The sequence below is a fragment of the Magnusiomyces paraingens genome (genome assembly GCF_902498895.1).
Source record: "Magnusiomyces paraingens strain CBS 517.90 genome assembly, contig: contig1, whole genome shotgun sequence".
Classification (NCBI taxonomy): domain Eukaryota; kingdom Fungi; phylum Ascomycota; class Dipodascomycetes; order Dipodascales; family Dipodascaceae; genus Magnusiomyces; species Magnusiomyces paraingens.
The window spans coordinates 4116859-4133184 of NW_022474067.1; the positions used below are offsets into that span (position 1 = coordinate 4116859).

At 41.9% G+C, this 16326-nt stretch overlaps 8 protein-coding genes across 8 annotated transcripts; 2 read left to right on the forward strand and 6 right to left on the reverse strand.

Annotated features, from left to right (window-relative positions):
• Positions 1-166: 166 nt before the first annotated feature.
• SAPINGB_P001227 (uncharacterized protein) lies at positions 167-1114 on the reverse strand (the record flags this gene model as incomplete). The annotated part of the gene is made up of 1 exon (XM_031995950.1): positions 167-1114. One exon carries the CDS (start codon positions 1112-1114, stop codon positions 167-169), a length of 948 nt encoding a protein of 315 aa, XP_031851841.1.
• Positions 1115-2513: 1399 nt separating this feature from the next.
• Positions 2514-5171, reverse strand: SAPINGB_P001228 (uncharacterized protein; the record flags this gene model as incomplete). Its single annotated transcript, XM_031995951.1, has 1 exon — positions 2514-5171. One exon carries the CDS (start codon positions 5169-5171, stop codon positions 2514-2516), a length of 2658 nt encoding a protein of 885 aa, XP_031851842.1.
• Positions 5172-6522: 1351 nt separating this feature from the next.
• SAPINGB_P001229 (uncharacterized protein) lies at positions 6523-9691 on the reverse strand (the record flags this gene model as incomplete). Its single annotated transcript, XM_031995952.1, has 2 exons — positions 6523-9110; positions 9409-9691. 2 exons carry the CDS (start codon positions 9689-9691, stop codon positions 6523-6525), a joined length of 2871 nt encoding a protein of 956 aa, XP_031851843.1.
• Positions 9692-10711: 1020 nt separating this feature from the next.
• SAPINGB_P001230 (uncharacterized protein) lies at positions 10712-11584 on the reverse strand (the record flags this gene model as incomplete). Its single annotated transcript, XM_031995953.1, has 1 exon — positions 10712-11584. One exon carries the CDS (start codon positions 11582-11584, stop codon positions 10712-10714), a length of 873 nt encoding a protein of 290 aa, XP_031851844.1.
• Positions 11585-12096: 512 nt separating this feature from the next.
• Positions 12097-12825, forward strand: SAPINGB_P001231 (uncharacterized protein; the record flags this gene model as incomplete). The annotated part of the gene is made up of 1 exon (XM_031995954.1): positions 12097-12825. The coding sequence occupies one exon, from the start codon at positions 12097-12099 to the stop codon at positions 12823-12825; it is 729 nt and encodes a 242-aa protein (XP_031851845.1).
• A 325-nt stretch (positions 12826-13150) lies between these two features.
• Positions 13151-13862, reverse strand: SAPINGB_P001232 (uncharacterized protein; the record flags this gene model as incomplete). The annotated part of the gene is made up of 2 exons (XM_031995955.1): positions 13151-13187; positions 13249-13862. The coding sequence occupies 2 exons, from the start codon at positions 13860-13862 to the stop codon at positions 13151-13153; spliced, it is 651 nt and encodes a 216-aa protein (XP_031851846.1).
• Positions 13863-14453: 591 nt separating this feature from the next.
• SAPINGB_P001233 (uncharacterized protein) lies at positions 14454-15689 on the reverse strand (the record flags this gene model as incomplete). Its single annotated transcript, XM_031995956.1, has 1 exon — positions 14454-15689. One exon carries the CDS (start codon positions 15687-15689, stop codon positions 14454-14456), a length of 1236 nt encoding a protein of 411 aa, XP_031851847.1.
• Positions 15690-15887: 198 nt separating this feature from the next.
• SAPINGB_P001234 (uncharacterized protein) lies at positions 15888-16324 on the forward strand (the record flags this gene model as incomplete). Its single annotated transcript, XM_031995957.1, has 2 exons — positions 15888-15936; positions 16005-16324. 2 exons carry the CDS (start codon positions 15888-15890, stop codon positions 16322-16324), a joined length of 369 nt encoding a protein of 122 aa, XP_031851848.1.
• Positions 16325-16326: the final 2 nt, after the last annotated feature.

Below are 16326 nucleotides of genomic sequence, written 5' to 3' on the forward strand. Positions count from 1 at the left end.
GAAAAATTTTCAATCACATGACTTGACGTAATTTTCTTTATAAACAAACAAGAGCAGCAACTGCAATATTTACAAAAAAAAAAAAAAAAAAACTTCTTTCAAAGACCATTTCAATAAAATAAAAATAAAAATTTTCTCTTTTAATCTAACCAATTAATTGTACAATTTAGTTCTTGTAGTAGTACCACTTGTCATCACCAACGGGCTCGGAGTGAGTGTAAACGACACCATCAGTGGCGAGCTTGTCAGCCTCAGCAGGGTTGAAACCCTTGGAACCCTCGAGAGTGGAGTTTGTGTTGTCGTAGTTTGCCTTGGGGTTGGTGCCAGTGAGGAGACCCTCCTTCCAGGCCTTGTGGCAGTGCTCAATGACCTCGAGAGAGAAGTCGGCCTCCTTGGCCTCACCGTTGAAAGCAAACTCGTTAGAGGGCTTGCCATCAGGGCGCTTGTAGTCACGGAACCAGTGACGAGTGGCAGCAATGAGGCCAGGAAGGTGTTCCTCAACATCAGCAAGGTTGTTGAGCTTCTCAGCAAGAGGATCGGTGACATCAATGGCAAGGACCTTCCAGTCAGTCTCACCCTCATCAATCAGAGCAACAAGGCCGAGGACCTTAACCTGCTTGACCTGGCCAATGTAGCCGACCTGCTCACCAATCTCGCAAACGTCAATTGGGTCGCCATCACCGTTGCACGAGGTGTTGGGGTCGACAAAGGTGGGGTCCTCCCAAGTCTGGGGGATGGCACCGTAGTTGTGAATGTAACCCTTGTAGGGGAAAAGGTTGCGGACGTAGCGGAGCTTGCCCTTCTTGGTGTCCTGGACAATGGGGTTGAAGGGGAACTTGGAAGACATCTCAAGCTTAGCATTGGACCAACGGGGGACCTCGACAACCATGTTGAAGACATGCTTGTCAGTAACACCCTCGGGCTTAAGGGGAATATCGTGAACAGACGAGATGACCTTACCAGAGGCATCACGGATGTAGACCTTGTAATCGAGGGTATCGGGCTTACCGACGTGGACGGAGGTGTAAGAAGACATTGTTCTGATTTGAGATGTGAGGGAAGGCTGGATGGTTGTTTGGGCAAAATGTAGAAGACGGGCGTGGAGACGGGACATGGCTGGGTATTTATAGGTGTGTGTGGGTGTGTGTGAGCCTGGGGGGGGAGGGAGGTAGTGGTGGAGCTGTCAGTGGTGGTATGGCAGTGGTGGGTGTGCTGCTATGGCAGTGTATGGCTGGGCAATAAGTAGGTACAGGGTTAGGGTTTTGAGTTGTGGCGGCGGGTAACGACGTGGCTGGAGTTGAAACTTTTTCTTTTCTTTTTTTTTTTTTTTTCTTTTTATTGGCAGGTGAAGATGATTTGTAAGTGCGATTTTACTGGACTTTTTGTTTTTGGATTTTTCTAAAATGATTTTGAGATTTGGGGATTTTGGGATTTTTTCTCCGTCTAATAAATAAATGAAAAAAAAAAAAATTAATTTTAATGCTACTGTCAATCTTTACGTGCCCAAGGGTTTTATATATATATATATATATCAACATGGCGGGGGATCCTCACCGGCTCTGACGCGGAGCAGGGAGGGTAATTGCCCGCTGCGGAGAAGTTATAAGCTTAGAGAAATCTCCCCTCTAACAAAAAAAAAAACAAAAAAAAATTTAGGTAGAATATTCAAGTAAATGTACCGAGGAAGAAAAAAAGGGAAGCCCTTAAGGTCCCGAAGTCTCTCCGGTGGTTGTGTCCCGGTCAATTTCACATGTATACACACACACACACACACATCAAAACAAACACTCAAAAAAAATGACCCGGTGCGCGTAGTGGTAGAAATCCATACGGGTCTTTAGAAATTACCAACTTGACTTTTAAAAAAAAATAAAAAAAAATAAAATTAAAGACACTCTGGCAACTTTGATTTCTTTTTCCACTCGCCCGTCATCTTCATGACAATGTCAGCCAGAGTGTAGCCGCCGGTACCGCCGCAACCATTCAACCACTCCCGCTGGCCCGTAAATTTGAAAAATACGAAAAAAAAAAAAAAAAAAAAAAAAAAGACGTGAGCCACTCCTGTCATGAAATTATTTCAAAAAAGAAAAAAAAAAAACATTTTATATATATTTATATATATATGAAAATATAAATATGTACTACTGAAGAAAGAGAAACAAGGCCGGGTAATGCCCAGACTTTTATTAAATTTGTGGTGTTTTTTTTAATTTTTTTTAATTTTTTTTTAATTTTTTTATAATTTTTTTATTCACTCCAAACAAAATTTCTTTGTGGCGCTCAATTGCTTGATTGGCCAAGCACCAAGACTCTAATTTCCAAGGAGGGTAACCAGCTCTGTTGGTATCACAATAGCCAAGGCTATATAGCCCATATGAAAATAAAAAAATAAATAAAAAAGTGGCTTGATGACTAATATTACACTAAGAAATTACGTGCTCAATAACCGGAGTTAAGTGATGCACACACACACAAACACACACACTCCACTCCATTCGGTACTTTGGTCCTCCTCACCCTCTCTTCTCGGGCAAAGGTTTCTGTGCATACACTAATAATATCTGTGCTGCCGGGTACCCGCCTGCAGGTGGTACCCGTGTCTGCGCCTTAAACAGATCGTACTCTTGGACTGTAAGCCCGCCAAATGCCCGGAAAAGTGAGTCGCTGTAGTACATGCATAGAAACTCAGCTAGTTGTCCGACCTGGCCACCCCAGCTCCGTGGGAGTGTCACCAGTGACTGGGTCACTCCCATAAATCCAACAGAGTATAGGCGTTGAGCTATTTTGTTACTAGGATATGGGTCCAACGACCGAGCTTCCAGGTTTGCTCGTAGGCGTGACCACCAGTACTCATCTGCAGGGGTCCCGTTGAGAATAGCGTAGTCTGAAACAACTAACTCAACATACCCGCCGGGTCGCAAAACTCGGAAAATCTCTCCTAGTACAGCCTCCCACTCATCATGTCGCACAAAGTACCATAAAGATTTGGCACTTACTACATCAAATGTATTATCATCAAATGGCATTTGTGTAAGTGAATGTCCCACACAGGGAATATAGTTTGCAGGACCTGTCGGCTCAGCAGCTTCGGTTTGTGGTGTGGGGAATAGTAGGTACATCAATGGTGATTCATCTTCACCATTTTCTTCTTCATCCTTCGATGAGGCTAATAATGGTGGTGAAGTTGTTTTCGGTGGTTCTCTAGGAGATTGCAACTGTGGAGTTCCTGATCTGGGAGATTCTACCAAGTTTAAATTGGAAACACTTGGTGATTCAGGTGGATCCACAAAACAAGCTGCAGTCTTGGGTGAAGCTGATCCCTCATCATCCAAAGACAATGATTCTGTAGGTGGCGGCAGCGCATCACAGTAAGATGACATTGGTGTTTGTGCGCTGTGCACACTCTGAGTGCTCATAGTGCTTTGAGTACTCACCAGACTCCGAGAGCTTTGTGCGCTTTGAGTGCTTTGAGTGCTCTGAGTGCTCTGAGTGCTCTGAGTGCTCTGCATGCTCTGCATACTCTGCATACTCTGCGCAGATTTTTCATCCCCAATTCTTGATGTCCACGATCCCTCCCGAGAAACAGCAGTGCTTGTCCGTGTGCCTACTGAACCCTCAGGTGGCCGTGACGCTGCTGTCACCATTGACGCTGCAGACCCTACACTTTGTACTTCTGAGCGTGCACGTGGAGTGGCCACCAGACTTCCAGATGAAAAAATCACTGTATCATCAACCTCTTCCTCTGAACTATTTTCCCGTGAATGTGGGGGTGGTACTGAATCTTCAATAATTGTCTTTTTAGGAGATGCTGATTGTTCTGATGAAGTTGGCTCTACAATAATGCTCCCCCGCGGATCTAGGTATTTTGCTGAAAACTGGGGTTTCTCAACTTGTTGTTTCTTCTGCTTAGCAGCTGCAACCGCTGGTTTCGGTGCTCCCTTCTTAATTTCATCACCATTGTATCCGCACTGGGTATTATTATCATTTAAATCCTCATTCTTCTTCTTATGATGGTGGTGGTGGTGATGGTTATGGTGGTTATGTTGATGATCATGTTCCGGCTGCGGCTGTTGTGTTGATTTTGGCGCTGCTCGAACCTTACTATTTGTAAATTTGAATCCGTAAATCACAGATGATGGATTATCCAATGCAATTTGCCACGACCACTGGTCCTCAAACATCCCTTGAATGTCAAGTACTGTGTGTCGAGGACTATCTTTAGCTGGTGAAAATAAAAGCTGTCCGCACATGATATAACGTAATGCCATCATTGTCCATAGCTCAATGATATTGCGGTCACTTGTTGTTGCACCCGCCCCAAAACTCCCCACTGATGGTAAAAGTGGTGGCAATACAGATGAGTCTGTATCAGAAGGAGGACCCGGGGCACCTGGGGAAAGGGGCGGTGAAGGCCCAGACACTTCCTGGCTTGATGCAGGCGCTGGTGTTTCAGGAACTGGTGCAATCACAGGAACAGGCGTTCCAATAATTGTTGTAGCCCCAGACACTGCTCGTACAGTTGCCACTGATGTCACTGATGCTACTGATCCCGTATGAGATGGTCCAGCACTTGTTTGTAATAATGAAGTTCCTGTACTACTATTCCCATCTTCTTTCTTATCAGCTTGTAAAGAAGTTCCGGGTTTGGACCCAGACTGTTCAACAGAACCATCCCATAACCCAGATATCGACCCAGCCCGTCTTGCTGTTTCCGAAACAGTCCCATATGTTCGTGTATTTTGCAGGTAAGCCTCCTTCCGTGGTTTTGCATATATGATAGAGTCTGATTGCCGGCTTGTTGATGCAAACTTGTAAAATGTATTCCATGTTTCCGCAAGCGATCCTGCAACCCCAGACGCCCAGTCAACTAAGCCGGGAGTATTTTCATTCCCGGAAATGGTGTTAAACATTGGTCGCAGAAACTTTTGTGAATCTGATGATGGTTGTGTAGAAGAAGAGCCGCTAGATTGAGATTCTGATGTTGTCGCTGCTGGTTGTTGTTGAGGTTGATGCTGTTGTTGTTGCTGTTGCTGCTGTTGCTGCTGTTGCTGTTGTTGCTGCTGTTGCTGCTGTTGCTGCTGTTGCTGTAATGATGCTTGTGCCAGAGCTTGAGCCCGCTCCAATACCATGGCTGGTGTGGCCCCGGTAGTGTTGTTTATTGATGTAACCATTAATTAGATTATATAGTTATTTTGGTTTTCGTCTCTATTATATGTCTGTCTTGAGATGAATTTAATGGTTGGAAATGCAAGAAAAAAGTAATGTGTGTAAGAGAAAAGAAAAAGATTTAGCAAGGATTGAGTTCAAGTCATTTGATTGCTACAGTGCTGCTTTGTATTATTTGGTCACTGGTAAAAAAAAAAAAAAAAAAAAAAACTGGAGATATATATATATATATATCCACACACCGGATAAGGTTGATATAAATAATAGTCCTTTCCCAGTAACTGATGTTTGATTTTTAAAATATTATTTCCAGTCTGCCTTTAATTGTTCTTTGTTTAGGAGGTTTTCTAAAAAAAAAAAAAATGTTTGTTTGTTTGTTTTTATTCAAGGGTTATAGAACTATATAACATCAGCATCTGCGCTATCCTTTTATTGTCTGACTATGTGACTTGCCGGTTTTCATTTGTACCTTTTTAGTACGGGTGGTTTCTGTTCTGTGCGTCTCCGGTAGCCCGGATGATGGGCCCTGATGCCAGCTTACGAGGAACAGGGAGAACCAGTCTGTCGGTCCCAAAACCTTCCCAACCCATTTCCACTTATCTTCACGGACGCCCATGTATTTCTTAATCTCTTCCGTCAGAGATACGGCCCGCAATCACCTGCAGGCTATTTAGACTGTACGGAAGAGTCGGCATTCCTGTAACCAGGGTAGCCTATGGTTTTCAGTCTAGGTGTATACTCCCGTACACATCCTCAGGAAAAGGGGGTATTCTGGGAATCGAACCCAGTATCTTCCGCTTTCGAGCGAACGTGTTACCCTTTACACCATCCAGCCCTTTCCCAAAAAAAGGGGGGAAGAAGCATGGAAGAAAGTCATCCAGTATTGTTTTTTTTTTTGCTTCTAAAAAAAAACAAAAAAAATAAAAATTATTTTTTGGTAACAATATACACGCGTTCGATCCACTTAAGCTTAACCCACAGAATAACAATCAAATTCCAGCCTTCAAATTCATGCTCTACAATTGACCTTTTTTTTTTTTGTCTTTTTACAACTTTGTATATAAAAAAAAATTTTTTTCATAACAATACTAAAACAATACATTTATACACAGATATAAATATATACGCACATTGTGCTCATAATATAAAATAATAATAAAAATAAAAATAATATTCAAACCGTAATCATAAAAATAACATTTAAAAAAAAAAATTGTGGGGGGTATTAACATGTAAAGAAATCCTCATTTTCATATACATTCATTCCTCATTAAATTTAAAAGGTGGTTCATCGTATCATGTCACCAAAAAATCATTGGTGAAGTAGGGTTGTAATTGGCGTAGGGTCATAGACACTTAGTTATAGTTGTTCCACTGGCGGTTGGCAGTGTACTGTTGCTGCCCATAGCCAGCATAGCTGTACATGTTGGGCTGGTACTGGTTCTGGGGTTGAGCTTGAGTCTGGTGCATTTGAACAGGGCCGCCAGAAATCTGAGCATTACCAACAAGAGTCTGGGGGGAACCAGGAGCACCCTTGTCCTCACGGTTCAAAAAGTCGGAAATACCACTCAAAGTGTTTTGTCCGGCAGCAGCACCAGCTTGCTGTTGACCTTGCTGAGCAGCTTGCTGCTGACCACCCTGCTGCTGTTGGGAAGTCTGCTGCGAAGCCTGCTGAGGAGTCTGTTGCTGAGGCTGGTGTTGGCGGTAATCCATACCAGTGTAGTAGGGCTGCTTGTAGAAAGCATTCTGGGAGCTGAATTGAGCAGCTTGAGCGGCTTGAGGGTTAAAGGGGTAATAGTAGTGGTAGGGGTTCATGTAGTAAGGAACCTGACCGTACTGGCCAGCAGTGGGGCCAGAAGAAGCAGAAGTGATGCCAGGAGAAGCAGCACTAGTAGCAGGAGACTGGCCAGCAGCATTAGTTGAACCAGCAGTCACAGGAGGCTTTTCAGCACCATATCTGTTGGATTGCTGGGGGATGCCGGATTGATCAAAGCCACCAATACCTCTGTTCAAAGCATCTTGAACATGTTGGGGGTAGCCGTAGTAGCCAGAAAAGGCATTGCGGCTAGCATCATTGGCACCGTAGCCATAATCAGCATAGTAAGAGGCATTGAAGTTGGGGTGAGCACCAGGATACATAAACTGGTTCTGACCATAGTTGTCATAAGGCTTGGGCAATTGCTGGCCTTGTTGCTGTTGAGCTTGTTGTTGTTGTTGCTGAGCTTGCTGGGGTTGCTGTTGAGCTTGTTGTTGAGCTTGTTGTTGTTGCTGTTGCTGGGGCTGTTGCTGTTGCTGAGGTTGGGTTTGGTAATTGTTGGTTCTTTGGTTAAATCTGTTGTAGTTACCATAAGATTGAGACTGAGATTGCTGATGCTGGACCTGGTAGACATTCTGAGACTGGTGTTGCTGATCGGCAACAGCGGAGCGAGGCTGAGTAGGAGCAGAAATCTCGGTAGACTTGTCCTGACTAGACTCGTCTTCAGCAAGATTAAGAGAACCATACTGAGAGCCAAGGCGGCTGATAGAACGGCTACCAATAGAGTTGGGAAGAACAACAGGAGCATCTTGGTTAAGACGACGAGAGTAACCAGGGTGACCAGCGGCAGCAGCAGCAGCAGCGGCAGCGGTAGCAGCAGGTTGAGAAGGAAGAGAATTGATAGATCTCTGGGCTTCGGAAGCAGGTTGGGAGGGAATAGAAATGGGTCTCTGGGACTCAGATGCAGGAGCAGTAGGAGTAGAAGAGAGAGGAGCAGAAACAGTTGCGGAAGAGGGTTCGGCAGATTCAGCAGGAATGGATTCAGCAGTAGAAGGGGCTGGGACAGAAGAAGCAGGAGCAACAGGAGTAGCAGCAACAATCTCGGGTTCAGCAGCCTTTTCAAGACCAGGGGGTGTAGCATCACTTGACTCAGAAGTGACAGGTTCAGATTCAGCCACAGTTTCCTCAACAGTAGCAGTTTCAGGTTCAGGAGCAGCAGCCTCGACGGGGGCAGCAGCTTCTTCAACAGCAATAGTCTCCTCAGTGGGAGCATCATCAGTAGTAGCAGCGGCAGAAGCAGTAGCAGAGGCAAGAGCAGCAGTCTCTACAGCAGGTGTAGCAGCAGCGGGTTCGGTAGGAGCAGTGGAAGGAGCAGGAGTAGCGGCAGGAGCAACAGGAGCAGCAGGTTTGGTGACTTTAGGAGGGGGAGGGGGGGGAGCAGCAATAGCGGCCCAACTGAGCTTGGGCGGAGCAGCTGGAGCCGGTACCGGTGCCGGAGCAGCAGCAGCGGCAGCAGCAGCAGCTGGAGGAGCGGCCGAAGCAGTAGAATTTTGAGTAGAAGCAGCAGTAGACGAGGAAGGACCGGTAGGAACAGAAACAGATTCAGTAGATTCTTGAGAAGATTCTTGAGGAGGAGTTGATGAGGTGGGGACTTTAACAGTAATTGTGGCAGAGTCGGATTCAATGTGAGAGTGTGTTGTTGTAGCTGGGGCAGCAGCGGTGGCAGCAGTAGCAGTAGCTGGGGCAGCAGCGGCAGCAGGCACAGGTTTAGGCTTACTCGCCGCCAAAGCGGCCCAAGTTAGAGATGGAGCAGGAGTGGCCGAAGATGTAGTCGAGGACGTGGTTGAAGTAGTAGGGGCCGGGGCTTGAGCCGGGGCCTGGGTAGGTGTGTGTGCTGAATGGTCAGAGGTATTGCGGACTGTGGTATTTTCAGTAGATTGGGAGTGGCCATTAGTGTGAGGTTGTTTCCGTGGGCCTCTGGCAGAGCGAGGAGCAGATGCAGTTGAGGAAACCGATCTCTCAGACTTTGGACCACGAGGAACATGCTTAGAAAGGGATGAGCGCTGGCTAGAAGAACTACTGTGCTTCTCTGGAGCAATAGCTGAGGAAGAAGTCGACTCAGAAAACTCCTGCTTCTTAGATCTGTCCTTAGATTTCTTTTTAACTTCGCCCCATTGAGTGGCATGACCTATAAATTAAGGAAAAAACAAGTTAGTTAAAGCTTAGAAGATGGATGGATTGAATGGATGGATGGATTGATTGATTGATGGATTGATAATCGTAAAGAGGCGTAAAAAAAATTTTGGTTGCCTCTCTATTTATTTTTTTTTTTTTTTGTGTCTCCAAGTTTGAAAATTTTCCAAACACGACAGAAAAAGAAACCAAAAAAAAAAAAAAAATAACACAACAATCGTAATTTTAATGTCAAAGCAATCAATGTAAACTTGAAAAAAAAAAATCTTCAACATAAATATCGTTTAACTTACCTTCAGCAATTCGTAGAGATGCAGTTTCAGCATTTCCATCTGTTTCAGCCAAAACTGAAAGCAAATCTTCTTCCTTCCAATCCGGGAATAACTCTTGAAGTAGCAGCAGTGGTTCCGCATATTTTGATTTAAGTTTCTTTGTTTCTTCATCTAAATGCGAAGATGCGTGTTGTGAACGTCGTTGACGTGAGTAAGAGGAACTAGAGGATGAGGTGGAAGAAGGACCCGATGGGGTCTTTTTTGGTGGTTTGGAATCTGGTTGTGGCGTTGCCGATGTTGTCATTGTGTATATATATGTGTGTGATGTATTTGAAATATATGGAAATTCCAGTGATGAATGAAATAAAGTACAAAATAGACTGGTTTGGTGGTTGATTCTTTAAATAAGGATCTGACTCAATACCAGTTAGTTGTGTGTGTTTTTTTTCTTCTTTTTTCTTAGTTGGTTTTTCAAAAAAAAAAAAAAAAAATTCGAGAGTTGAAATACTTGCTTTGAATAGAGTTGAGGAGGCTTCTATATCAAGCAAATACGAATAAATGAGAGCGCTTTGAGGATGATGATACGATAGAGGGTTATATAGATGAGGATTTGAGTTGCTGGTTGGGTGGTGGTGGTGATGGCAAAAAAAAAAAAAAAAGAGAGAGAGAGAGAGAGAGAGAAAAAAAAAAAAAGAAAACAAAGAAGGAGGAAGAGGAGGGGGGGGCGCTGGAAAAAATTCAGGGCTTACAGTAGTTACTAAGTAGAAATAGTAGTAGTAATAGTAGGTGGTAGTAGTAGTAAAGGGAAAAAAAAAAAAAAAAAAAAAAAATATTAAATGGGTAAGGGTTTTGAGATTTAGCAATGTCAAAAAACTGCAGGCACTCGCGTGTGCGTGTATTTTTTTTTTTTTTTGATGTGCGTGTTGTTAAAAAGTCAATCAGTTTCACCCCATTATGGTAGCGAAATATTCGTAAATGGAAATTGTGGTGGTGGTGGTGGTGGTGCCGAATTTTTTTTTTTTTTTAAAGTTCTCTAACAAAAAAAATAATAATAATAATAATAATAATAATAATAGAAAGTGGTAGGTTAACATTTGAACAGCGATCAGATGACCCAGTTGCAACTTTGGTTAGCGCCTTGTCTTTAGCCGTGGCCTTTTTTTTTTATTTTTTATTTATTTTTTTTGGAGGAGGAGGAGTGGTGGCTCTGAAAATTTCAAATTTTTAAAAAAAAAAAAATATTACATTACATTACATACATTGTTGTAATCTCTAGAAAATTGTTACAAAGCCATTAACTTTTTTTTTTTGTTTTTTTTTCATGTCACCCAAGACGGCCACATACAACTGCATCACGTGATCCAGTCCACCAACGAACATGACTGAGACGAGGCTGTGATGTCACGGGACTCACAGATACCCCACGGCTGCCGAAAAAAACAGGTCCAACTGTCACAACAACTGACGAAACAAGCGGTGGTGGGCCATGAGTTTCCACTCGAGCTGCAGTCTCATCCAACAAACTGTTAATCACGGTTGCTCCTCCTTCTACCATTATCGACTGAATAGGGTGGCCATTGGACGTATTTTCTCCATACAACTGTGCAAAGATCTCACTCCAGGGAATAGGTCCAGTTGCTTGACTTGTACTTGGAATCACAATCACTTTGCCTCCAACTTCCTTAAGAGCCTCGATTTTGGCCACAACCTCAGAACTTAATGTATCGCTCAACTTGCTATCAATGCTACTAATACTGCTCTGATCACTCTTCCCTAATGCATCCGAACGAACAACAACATACGGCCCAAGTCCCATGCCTTCTTTTGCAGTCCGTAAAAGACGAGATCCACGTGGATCCCACTTAAATCCAGGATCCACCACAATCGGTTGAATTAAGTGAATGGGGTCCCCCTCTTTTGGAGTCCAACGACAATTGAGTCCTGGATCATCAGCTAAAACTGTTCCCACACCAACAAGAATTGCATCATGATGATATCGTAAATAATGTGTCATGGTTTTCGTTTCTGGATGCGAAATAATGGTTTGCATACCAGGAGCTGCTGAAATCCGCGAGTCTAACGAAGTAGCATATGTCAATGTCACAAATGGTAAATTATTGGTATCATTCTCAGAATTAGGTAAGTAGCTCTTAAGAACACCAGGCAATGAAGCCGGCAAAGGAACTAATTTAGACATTTTGTACTAATGTTTTAATGTTTTAATGAAAGAAAAAATATATATATATATTCAAAAATAAACAAGTCTTGGGTATAAAAAAGATTCAGGCGAAAGAAAAAAAGGAGGAAGAATGCCAGTTTAAATATTACCAATTACCTCCTAATGGAATGTTTAATAAACAAACTTTATCAAATGTAAATAAAAGAAGAAGATTTCAAATTATGAAAAGTCTATTTCTTCATCAACCAACCTCGTTCAAAAAAGATGCAGGCTGACCCACTCTTATCCCCCTATTGATATGGTTTGTGACACTATTGTAATTATTATTATAATTACATTCTTTCCAAAAACAAAAAACAAAAAACAAAAAATAAAAAACGACTGTTGTAACAAAATTAACAAAAACTCCCATATAACAATACTCTCATCATCATCACCATTAACAATTTTGCCACACACAACCATCCTAATCCACATAATATTTATACCCTCTCTCAAAATATATAAATAAATAAATATCATATATAATAATGATTGGCACTCGCGCAACACAATCTGCAGAGCAACTGGCTGCACAGAACTCTGCTCCTATTGAACATCGATTTAACCCTTATGATGACAATGGTGGCACCATCATTGGCATTGCTGGTGACGATTTTGTCGTGCTTGCAGGCGATACCCGCCACTCGACTGGCTACTCCATCAATACTCGTTACCGACCTCAGGTCCACGAACTGGGAGACAATATGATTGCCTCAGCAAGTGGCTTTTCTGCAGACTCGGATGCGCTGATCAAGCGTCTTAAAACCCGCATCGAATGGTACCACCATGCTCACAACAAGCCTCTCCAAGTCGCGTCTGCTGCCCGCCTTACCCAGACTCTGCTATACTCCCACCGTTTCTTCCCTTACTATGTTGGCACTATTATTGCAGGCATTGATCCAGAGGGTAAAGGTGCCATCTACTCTTTTGACCCCGTCGGCTCATATGAACGTCAAACCTGTCATGCAGGTGGCTCGGCTGCTTCTTTAATCGTTCCCTTCTTGGACAACCAAGTCGACTTTAAGAATCAGTACGATCCTGCTACAAACATTCCAAAAAAACAAGTTAACCTGCCTCAGGAAGTTGTTGTTGGATTGGTCAAGGATGCCTTTACCTCAGCTACCGAACGTCAGATTCAAGTCGGTGACTTTCTGGAAATTGTCATTGTCAAAAAAGATGGTATTACTAAGGAGCTGGTTCCATTAAAGAAAGATTAATGAAACTATTTACGATATACATAAACTAGTTTTAATGAGTATTTGAATGATTATTAAAAAAAATGAATTTTTTAAAGAAAAAAAAATAAAAATAAATTAATTTTCAATGTAGTCTTAATGCTTGCTTGCTTGCATGCTTGTATCAAACTTATTCAAATATAGACATTAAAGCCTATTGTGCCATAAATATATCCCTATGAGTAAATCTAATTTCAATATTTCTTCGTTATATCTCCTATTAAAAAAATAATAATAAGTTTCTTTTCCAATTCTGCCGATACTAGGCGAGAATTCTTCAATTTTATTTTTTTTTTCTCTCTTCTCATTACTGGGGAAGTTCAAACTTCTTGCCTTTCAAGACCCTAATTTTGCAAAGTTAGAAAAAAAAAATATAAATCATATCTGGTAATTTTCAATACTTACTTTTGGTAATAAACCCAGAAAAAGTCTGAGTATAACGCGGTTTGGATAATACCCGTGACAAACGACGTCAGACTGAACCAGTTATCAAAGTAATATCTGTAAATCCAATTGAGGACGTAAAACCCACGGTACAATCCCAGCGCAAAAATATAGTGGACAGTCAAAGATTCAGCCTGACCAGTACGTTGCAGCATAAAGAGCTGTGGAAGAATGGCCACTGATTCGAGCCACAGGGAAAAAGTCCATAAAATGTTTGTAACCGAGTAAATTCGTTCAGATGGGAAAATCAAAGCCAACGCAAGTGATCCGATAAGCAAAAACTCAACACGGAAAGTGTCAATGGTGTTGGCAGCAATGGTGCCGCTATCACGCTTCTTGTACATAACATGTAGGGTATAAAATGATGTTCCCAGAAATAGAATCTTCATAGCTGTGTTGTATATTGACACAAAATAAATAAAAACATCGAGATATCTCGTCACAAAAACAAGTGCATACAGAGCTTGTGTTTTGAATGAAATGCCGGCAACAGAATTGCTGCTACGAATCTTTTGTAAAAGAAGAAGAATACTGAGAACATGTGACATGTCCGCAAGAAATCGAAAGATATTCATTGTAATTTAAAAAGGCTGGGGAGGGAAAAAAATATAGAACTGTGTGATTATCTGTTGTGATGTTTTAAAACTGGGGATTAAATTTCCAAGTTGATTAATGTCTGGGCGAATGCGTAGCTAGAAAGGGGGGGAGAGGAAAGGGTCTTTAAATGCTGGGCCAACCGCTTTAAAATGATAACGAACTGGCTTTTATATGAATCTTTCTCTTTCTTTTTGCAAAAAAAAAAAATATCTAACTCCAAAATCAATGGCTTAAATAGCTTTATTATGTTGAGACTATATAACTATGTCGAAATCAAATAGATGAGTTGGCAGGTTTCAGAAAAAAAAAATTAAATAAAAACTGCATAAATGTTATGGCGAAGAAAAAAAAAAAAAGCCTAAACAAAAGCGTACGTTTTTTTTTTTTTCTTTCCGCTGGCCGTTTACGTGGATCGAAAACGTGGCGATGAGTTTAAGACCTAAGTTCTAATTAAGTTTGTTTGATCCTCAGTAAATACCAACCTGTGCGGCTATACATGCAAAAAAAAAAAAATTCCCGAACCCAGTCCAGCTAGTATAAACCGCAACTATAACATCTTGGAAGTCCCTTCAAGAATCATCCCGTTCGCGCCGAGGTCGCTTGTTATCTGCTCGGATTGTGTCTCTGCTTGTATCCATCTCTTTCAGTGTACTTTCCCGCGTCCGTCCCTTGATGCCAATCTTGCCGCTTCGCGTCTGCAAATACTTTGGCAAAACTTCCTTGTTTTTGTAGTCATCTTCCAATGCTTCCGAAAAGTCTCTGTTTTTCAAAATGTCCATGTCACGGAAATAAGCTCCCTTGTAGTATCCCTTCTGCATGTACCCAGGGTTCTTCTTGTCCTTGCGCTTTTCTTCTTCCTCCAAAGCTTCAGCCTCAGCCTTTTCAGCCCCAAGCTTAGCCCGCTCAGCTTCGCTTTTGCTCCGCAGCTCAGCAAGCTCTTCTTTTTCCTTTTCAATTGCTTCAATTTCATCTCGTTCACGTTTTATCCTATGCAGTTCTCGTATTTTCCATGCTGCATACTCTGCTTCAGGATCCAAATCATCGGTATCATCCACCTCGTAAATTTCATTGTCGTCTCGAAACTCTTGCTTTTGAGATTGTTCAGTTGCAATCTGTCTCTTAATATCTTCTTCTGCAAGTTCAAGCACTTTTAATTTTCGAACGTCAACTTCTGAGCTACTAGACTTTTCATTCTGGGAAGCATTTGGAGTTGGCTTAGAAACGTCTTTTCGTTGGTCCTTCTTGACAAACTTGGGTATAAACATGGGTTTTTCGTCTTCAGATGATTCACTTTCAGACTCTTCTTCTGAACTCTCCTCTTCTTCACCCTCATCACCTTCTTCTTCTTTTTCTTCTTCTTCCTCTCCCTCTTCCTCCTCCTCTTCAGAAAATTCTCTTTCTCTTGTTGCTTTCCGCTTGATTGTCGTTGCTATTTGTTGAGTTATTGGTTTAGGTGTGACTACCTTCATCAACTCCTTTTTCTCTTCTCTCTTAGAATATATCTTAACAGTAATATGCTTTTTTGATTCCTCCTTTTTATTATTTTCTCTATCTTCGTTGTCTTCCTCTATTTGTTGTTGTTCTTTTTCTTCTTCCTCTTCATCATCACCATCATTATCTTCTTCTTCCTCTTCATCTTCTTCGTCTTCTTCTTCCTCACTGCTGCTGCCCTTATCCATCACCTTTCCTGGAAAGTGTCGTGTCTGCTTTACCCGCTCATTTGGCTTCCTAGGAGCACCTCCAGGATACTTTGTCTTATGTTTTGCAAGCTGTTCTAAGACTTTGGCGTTTTTGTTGGCATACATTTCATATTCTGCTGGAATGAAATAATGGTGTAAGCTTAAAAGTTTTTGGGAAGTGTATGATGTTGAAAGTCCTAGGGTAGCTATTTTTCTACTACACACTTAATCATCCAAAATCATTTAACTTTCTTAATTTTTTTCTCTCCACCAAGAATCTCTCCAAGAACTTCTTGCCTTTCACACATTTCTTACAACTCCAAAATGTCATCCAAACAAGAAGTAGCTGCGCCTTCGCGTCCATCAAACGCTGGTATGTAGACATTTCTTTAAAGTCGCTTAAAAATTTCTCATCACTAACATTCACATTCTTTTTTTTAGAACTTCAAGAGCAATACAACACATTTAAGGAATCTATCGCACAACTGTCATCCAAAATTGGCGAACTTGAAGCTGATCTTGATGAACACAAAATTGTTCTTGAAACTTTGAAGACTATGCCTTCCGACAGAAAATGCTTTCGCATGATTGGTGAATCTCTGGTCGAGTCAACTGTTAAGGATGTCTCTCCAAATCTTCAGACAAACTCCGTGCAATTGCAGACCGTCATTGGCACGCTTAACAAACAACTAGAACAGACTAAGGATGAGCTTAAGAAATGGCAAATAAAATACAAGGTTCAGATCGTTCCTACTCATTAGAT